Genomic DNA, 8,898 nt, shown 5'->3' on the forward strand with positions numbered 1-8,898 from the left:
CCATAAAACTCCTAGAAGAAAACATAGGGAAAAAGCTCCTTGACTTGGGTCTTGGCAATAATTTTTTGGATATGACACCAAAGACACAAGCAATAAAAGCAAAAATAAACAAATGAGACAACATCAAACTAAAAAGTTTCTGCACAGCAAAGGAAACAATCAAGAGAGCAAAAAAGGCAACCTACAGAATGGGAAAAAATATTTGCAAATCATATATTTGATAAGAGGTTATATCCAAAATATATAAGACATTTATACAACCCAATTGAAAAATGGACAAAGTACTTGAATAGACACTTCTACAAAGAAGACATACAAATGGCCAACAGGCACATGAAAGGTGCTCAACATCACTAATCATCAAGGAAATGCAAATCAAAACCACAATGAGCTACCACCTGAAACCTGTTAGGATGGGTCTCATCAAAAAAATAATAGATAACAAGTGCTGGCGAGGATGTAAAGAAAAGGGAAAACTTGAGCATTATTAGTGGGAAGGTAAACTGGTTCAGGCACTATGAAAACCAGTATGGAAATTCCTCAAAAACATAAAAATAGAACTGTCTGAGATCCAGCAATTTCACTTCTGGGTATATATCCAAAGGAAACAAAATCAGGATCTCGAAGAGATTTCTGCACTCCCATGTTCATTGCATCATTATTCATAATAGCCAAGATATGGAAACAACCTGTGTCCGCAGATGGATGGATGAATAAAGAAGATATAGTATATACAATGGAATATTATTCTGCCTTAAAAAATAAGGAAATCCTGCTAATTAAAAAACATAGATGAATCTAGAAGACATTATGCTAAGTGAAATTAGCCTGAAAGAAAAAGAGAAAACTGTATGATCTCACTTATATGTGGAATAAAAAAAAAAGTCAAACGTATAGAAATAGAGAACAGAATGGTAGTCATCAGGGACTAGGGAATGGGGGAGATGGGGACATGCTGGCAAAGAGTACAAACCCTCAGTTATAAGATGAATAAGCTCTGGGTATCTAATGTACAGTATGGGGACTATAGTAAATAATATTGTACTTTGTACTTGAAATTTGCTAAAAGAATAGACCTTAAACATTCTCACACATGCAAAAAAATAAATAACTATGTGAGGGAAGGATGTGTTAATTTACCTGAGTATAATAACCATTTCACAAAATATACCTGTGTCAAATCCTCACTCTGTGCACTTTAATGATATACATTTTATTTGTCAATTATACCTCAATAAAGCTAAAAAAATTAAATTAAATAAATTAGATGATTCCACTACACATGCACCAGAATGCCTAAAATTTAAAAAGACTGCCAACACCAAGTGTTGGCAAGGATATGAAACTATGGGACTCTCATACATTGCTAGTACAAATGAAAGTGGTACAATGACTTTGGAAAACACCTTGACAGTTTCTCATATAGTTAAACATATACTTACCATAAAACATAGTCATTGCACTCATAGGAATGTATCCAGGAGAAATGAAAACAAATATTCATATAAAAACAGGAACTCGAATGCTCATATAAGCTTTATTCATAAGAGCCAAAAATTGAAAACAACTCAAGTGTCCAACATCTGATGAATAGACAAACATGCTGTGATATATCTATACAATCCATAAGATAAATAGTCCTCAGTAATACATGGGAAGAAATTACTGATACCTGAAACACTTGGATTAATCTCAAAGCATCAGATTAAGTGAAAGAACAAGCACAAAAGACTACATGCTATGAGATTGCATTTATAGAAAATTCTAGAAAATTCAAAATTCCACTGAACAAAAACACCTCAGTGGTTGTCAGGGGCTGAGGTGGGGAGGGGAGAGCATTTACTGCAAAAGGGCACAGGGAAACTTTTTAAGGTATGCAAATATTTTAAACCATTGTTGTAACGGTGGTGGTGGCTGCATGACTGTATACATTGGTCAAAACTCAGCAAAATATGTACTCAAAACTGTCTATTGTGGGGCCGGCCCAGTGGCATAGTGGTTAAGTGCACACTCTGCTGTGGCAACCTGGGGTTCAGATCCCGGGGGCACACTGATGCACCGCTTGTCAAGCCATGCTGTGGCAGCATCCCATATAAAATTGAGGAAGAGGGGCATGGATGTTAGCCCAGGGCCAGTCTTCCTCAGGAAAAAGAGGAGGATTGGCAGATGGTAGCTCAGAGATGATCTTCCTACCAAAAAAAAAATTGTCTATTGTGTATAAATCATATCTCAATAAAATGGATTTTAAAATATGTACATAGACATATATACCTATGAAAATAAACTCAGTTTGAAAAGCTGCTTAAAGCTTATTTCAATACATTATGACATTTCAGAAAAAACATTTCTTAAGTTTTCCAACTTTCTTGTTCCCTGAGGCTTTAAAGCAGTTCTCTGAGTTTGTCTTGAACTAAATAAAATAAACACCCCGGAGAGTCTCCCAGGAGACCTTAACTTTGTAACTGTGATTGATTATATCAGTTCTAACATTCTGCGATTGCAATAATAATTAACCTTTCTTCATGCCATAGTCCCAAGAGCCATTCTAAACCAAATCTCTAAAGGTGAATAAAAAATCATTCAATATCACAGTTCATTCAGTTGTAATCACTTTAATATAGGCAAGGTAATATTATTTACTGTAGAAAGTAAATAAGGTGGATATATCTGAAATCAAGTCACAATATGCCTGATGAATGAACAGGAGTGACTTAACCAAATGACGCAAGTTTAGAGAGATATTTCAGTGAATGCAAACATGAATTTTTCTAATAGTCAGGCTATTAGAGTAGAATGAGACGCATAAAGAAACTATGAGTTGAACATCACTGGACAGTAACTTGGTGGAGACATTGCAGAATATTTTAGGACCAGCCTGGCTCATATGCCCTTTAAGTTCTCTTCTAATCTGAGATTCTATGGTTTTGAATAATTCCAAGTTTCTACATGGATCCACAGAAGAAATAGAAATTCAGTGAATAGAGAGGAAATACATTCTGACAACTGAAAAAAAAATCTGAGATTTGGGAAGCTTTCAGTCATTTTTGCCAGAGATCTAGAATAGAAGTCAGAGGACCTGCTCTTAATTCAGTTGCAAATGACTTGCTGATTCATCACCAGACCTAACCATTCTGCCCTCCTTGGCAAAAATGTGATCCAGAATACATATTACTTAAAACTCAGAGGAATATACTGAGATTGAGATACATTGGATGTGTAAAATAAAAGATTAAACCATAATATAACACTTGGGCTTGTTCTTAGTGCAATTCAAGACTTTGACTTTTTCTGTGGGAATAAGAAAAAGAACTGAAAAAAAGTAATCATAGTTACAAAAAGACAATTTTACATTCAGAGGAAGAAGGACAGAGTACCTAAGCAAAAATTGAGTAACCATTTGGTGTGGTTTTGACAAAGGGATTAACTATCATATGAGGAAGACTCTCAGACTAAGACTGACAGATATTTATGTGGAATTCAAAACTGAAGCAATAAAAGAATTTGAAGAATAATGGATGGAATGCAGTAGGAAAAAAATACCCGAAGTTCAAGTTTCTTAACGTATTTGAATGAAGAAAATACCAACTATTCCACAATCAGTATGATGTAAGTATACTTTATAGTGTAGTGATCCATATTTATATATTAAACAGTATATGTCTTGCTAAATATGTTTACATATATATTTTATAAATTAAAATGTAATTACTGCTCTGCAAAACTTATAGTGGCAGCAGATGTCGTTATAGCTTTATCGTAAGTGAAAGTTTTTAATGTTCTTCAATTACAATGTAACTTTTTCACATTTTACTGATAGCAGCAAAGATCTCAAATTATCACTAACTCCCCAGACACACACACATCTTAGTCCGTTCTGTTCATCCTTCTCCAACCCTGCGTTCTCACCAAATACTTATTGAACACCAGGTAGGCATATATAGGACCTTGAATCTGGCATTATGACTATCCTCATTTTACAGATGAAGAAGATAAGACTCGGGATGCTTAAGAGTGTTATTAAAGATCTTGAAGCTACAAGTGGCAAAACAAGAAATACAGCACAGGTTCTCTGATTCTAAAACCAGCAGTACACATTTTTCTGACTAAATCTAGAATCTTGAAATGTGCAAACATGCAATTTCATACAATTTTTTAGGGATACACAGAAATGGTAATGATTAAAAATACCCCCACAAAAATGAAAGCCTTAATTTGCAAGGTTACAGTTAAATTATTAAACACAGATTACCATGGTCCAGAACCTTTCCTCCTAGACATGGTGGACTCCTTAGGCTGCAGAGATCATCTAGAAAACGCTAACACAAAGCCAGATTTTTTTCACTATCATCAAGTTAAGAGATCCCCTAGAGGAGAGCAATGCTACATCTTTAGTTCTTCTCAGAGAAGCATATTTGACCCAAACACAGCAGAATAGAAAGTTCTCAATGTCATTTCTTCTATAGTTAGGTAACCTTATGACAACAACGGCAAACATCAATCTATTTGTGTTTAACCATCCTAGATTTTTGTTGTTCAAAAATGGCATAATGCTTTTGAAGATCCCAAACTATCTAACTTTTACAATACTAGAGGGGAATCAAGCTCCTATCAGGGCCATCAAACACTACGTGCAAGAAGGAAAATGGAGGATGTTATAGATGTTGTGAAACAATTAGCTAGATAAACGGAAGGACCAGTGGAAGAGATGATAGGCAGCTGCATGAGAATCCTTATTCTGCCTTAAGACACCTATCAATCTCCAGTACTGCCAGTGATGAAGATGAAGAGGGGGAAATGAAAGGGAATTTTAAAGCATTTCTACTTTTCTGCAGAGTGTGGTCTATTCTATTTCTATATCAGACTTTGATAATATTAATACTTGTCCACCCAGATACTGTTCTGCCTTTTGTGTAGTAGTAATCATTTTGGAAGTTTATTATTTGGGTGCAGAAGCAGTGATGGGAGGAGTGAATATTCGAATATTTATGGTGGTAAGAGTTCCTTCTGGTACCAAGACCCTATTTCAATAGATGAGACCCTTTGGAGTCCTTTGATAACTTAAAAGAAGATTAAACAGACTGCCTTGTAACACTTTGAAAGAATCCTAGAAGAAAAGGAATAATGCACCTTGCTATTAAAAACTGCTATTTTTTATCCTAAACTTTCCCTGTCTTGTGACACTCCCCATCTCTAATCCTGAAAGATCTGATCTATTAGACACTTTGGTTTTTGGGTCCTTTCCCCATGCCCAGAATTAATATTGCAGCAATCAGTTATCCAGAACAACATACCCCCAAAGTAACAATTAGAGTAAAGGTGACACACATCAGGAATGTACGGGTTACGATAAAAATCTGTATTTGATATATGAAAATGCAAACCACAGAGGTTACCATTGCTTAATCTTGGTCAACGGGAATCGCATACTTAAGGGAAAAGCTCCATATATTTTGATTTATTTATTTAATAAATAAAAGAGTTCCTTTGGTGCCCAAAGAATGGAGGGTTAAATAGATAGGGTGCCTGCCTACATGGAAAACAAAAGAAATATTTAGGCTGGAAAGGAAGATGTAGATGATCAATACTCTTCTTTTACAGGTGTGGAAAGTGGGGCCAAGGATTTAAGAGAAAGTAAAAAGAGCTCCTCTGCTAAATCACACAGTGAGTCAATTTATTCAGCTCCAATTACATTTGATAATTACTCATAGATGGGTGAAAACCACTATGTATTTGTGAAGGAGTTTACTTACCAACAACCTAGAAACATCAAATAATTCTAAGAAACCAATATTTCCTTAAATAAAACAGATAAGGTGAAGACAAAACTCTTGTTCTTAAAATAATAAGGATAAGTTGATTTGTGGGATAAATGACTGTTGAATGAAAATAAAGAGACAACTGAAGAAAAAGTCAGCCAACTTTTCAGATGGAAATCCATTCAGAAAAAAAAAAAAATGTCTTTAAGGAAAAATAGATGCTAGAAGTTACTTATCCCAGACAGAGAGCCTGGGGAAAATTATTTTCTTTAAAGAGGAGTTGGATGGGCTCCAATCCTAGAAAGAACCTAGCTCAGAGTTCACAAATTGGTCATTTTAATTTGAAACTAAAAGATCAGCCACAAAATAAAAACCAAAGGACAGTGTTTCAAAGGAATTTTACAGACATGCAACAAGATGTTCAGCAAGGTTGAGCAGTATTCAAAGATTAAGCTGAGCATTTCAAACACCGTCTATCTGCTTCCACTTTGTTGCACTACTGTTAACATGATCTTTGAAAGGCTGGAAAGAATATAAGGTGTAAGAGATCTATTTCAGAGAACCTGTAAGAATCATTGGGGAATGGGAGAGGAAAGATTTGTTATTTTTCAAGATGTTGCCGTTGATGTAACATTGCAAAGAACAAAGAAGAAACACACTAATCATTTTCCCAAAAACTTTTCCCAAAATATATAAAATAATTTATGAAAATTATGAACCATATACCATATACTTGCTTAATAATAGTGCAGAAATCAAAAAATTTATATCATTATAGAAAATAAAACAAAAGTCACGCAACCTTATTACCTCAAAATAACTTGGGTCCAACTAGATATTACATTGATAATCAACACACAATACCAATAACAAAACAGACAAATACAGGTTCCTTTTCATGTGAGTGTCCAGTTTTCATAGTTTTTGCTCTTTGATTTAGACAATACTCAAATAGTTAAAATAATCTTGAGAAAAGTAACTCAACTTTCATTATCATTCTGTTTCTCAAATTGATTGACTGGATTCTCAGTCAACTGTGTCTCTCTTCTTAGGCACAGAATTTAGCTGGGAAAACAGTAGGTCAAGAAGACTGAATGAGAGAAAGGAAGGAGCACTGGACAAAAGAGAATAAAATCATAAAGACTAGAGTTTCATGGAACCATGGAGATAATTTCATTCAAACAAAAATTTTAAATGCATTCTGAGAATACTGAGGTTAGAAGAAGTCATGTAATTTATCCAAGATCCTACATTTATTAGGGTCAGAGGCAGGATGAAAACAAATCACTCTTGACTCTTCATTCAGAGCTTTTTCTACTTCTTATCACTGATATTGACAGTTGAAAACTTAAGCTGATTTTCATCTCTATTTTTTCAGAGACGTGCTGTCCACTAGGCATTGTATGCAATGGATATGCAAAATCAGACCACAGTGACTGAATTTACCCTGACTGCCTTCCCCAGTCTCCAGAAGCTTCAGATTTCCCTCTTTGTGGTCCTCTTGTTTACTTACATGCTTACTCTAACGGGAAATATTGTCATCATTTCCCTAATATTGGCTGATAATCGCCTCCACACCCCAATGTACTTCTTCCTCAGTAATTTGTCACTTTTGGACATTTTATACACTACGTCAGTTACCCCAAAGCTGTTAGCCTGTCTCCTAGAGGAGAAGACCATATCTTTGGCTGGCTGCATCGCTCAAACATACTTCTTTTTTTTCCTGGGGACAGTAGAGTTTATCCTCTTGGCAGTGATGTCCTTTGACCGCTACGTGGCCATCTGCAACCCCCTGCGCTACACCATCGTCATGAACAGCAGGGTCTGTCTCCTGCTGGTTCTGGGCTGCTGGGTGGGGGCCTTCCTGTCAGTGCTCTGCCCAAGTATTGTAGTATCTAGATTGCCTTTCTGTTATAAGGAAATTAGTCACTTCTTCTGTGACATCGCTCCTCTGCTACAGGTAGCCTGCATAGACACTCATTTCATTGAGATGATAAACTTCCTCTTATCTTCCTTTATCCTCCTGAGCTCACTGGTGCTCACCACCGTGTCCTATACCTACATCATTTCTACCATTTTGAGCATCCCCTCAGCCCAAGGACGTCAGAAGACCTTTTCCACCTGTGCTTCTCACATCACTGTTGTCTCCATTGCCTACGGGAGTAATATCTTCATGTATGTGAGGCCCAGTCAGAGTCATTCCCTAGATTTTGACAAAGTGACAGCTGTCCTCACCACAATGGTGACCCCTCTTCTTAACCCCTTCATTTATAGTCTAAGGAATGAACAGGTAAAGAAAGTTTTAAGAGAAGCAGTCAATAAAATTATGTCCTTATTGCACAGGAGAACTTGAAAGTTTGTTTGCTAACAATGGCTATTTTCAAAAATTTGGACTCAATGTGAAGAAAGTCATGCTTGAAGACCAAAAATCAAAGATACTCGCAAAGATATGAAAAAGCTTCATGCCACATCAGATGAGAAGTGTTGTAGTCTAGGTCCAGAGGAGGCAATTTAGTCATAGAGAAAATAACATGTTCTGAACACTATCATTTGACTGTCTCACACACAGAATATCATGGATTAATGAGAAATACTGAACTAAAGTCACAAAACCTGAATTTTAAGCCTGGCTCTATTACTTTTTTATTAGGTTACTCTTAGCTTATCTGAACCTTAGTTTTCTCATTAGTAAAGCAGTGAAGAGCTCCAAATCACTGGAGTTGTATAGTGCCAAAGGAATCAAATGGCTCTTTAAAGTTACAGGACAACCTGTTGTTATTTACAGCCCCATTTAAATTCAGCTTTTTTCCTGCTAGCTTTGTTAATAGAAACTAAAAAAATTCTCGGATGTAATACAATTTCTCCAGAAACCAAGCAACCCATAAATCTTTTTGTCTCTTGTTTTGATTTTGGAGCTAGCAGAAACAATTACTTGTTTAATAGATTTTTGAAGAATATCTCTAATAGCTCTAGCCCAGGCAATTCTGAAGACTTTTACTATTTTTGCTAGGCTCTGTACTTCAGTCATGTCAATCAGCCACATCTTAATTATATAGTTGACAAGCATTTGTAATTCTGAATTTGCTTAATCTTCAGATTGAGATATCTACACTATATTATCAAAATAATGGAATAATAACAC

At 35.6% G+C, this 8,898-nt stretch overlaps 1 protein-coding gene across 1 annotated transcript; it reads left to right on the forward strand.

Moving 5' to 3' along the window:
• The first annotated feature begins 7,164 nt into the window (after positions 1-7,164).
• LOC131407883 (olfactory receptor 6M1-like) lies at positions 7,165-8,109 on the forward strand. The gene has a single exon (XM_058544483.1). The coding sequence runs from the start codon at positions 7,165-7,167 to the stop codon at positions 8,107-8,109; it is 945 nt and encodes a 314-aa protein (XP_058400466.1).
• The last annotated feature ends 789 nt before the right edge of the window (positions 8,110-8,898 follow it).

The sequence above is a fragment of the Diceros bicornis genome, chromosome 7, assembly GCF_020826845.1.
Source record: "Diceros bicornis minor isolate mBicDic1 chromosome 7, mDicBic1.mat.cur, whole genome shotgun sequence".
Lineage (NCBI taxonomy): Eukaryota > Metazoa > Chordata > Mammalia > Perissodactyla > Rhinocerotidae > Diceros > Diceros bicornis.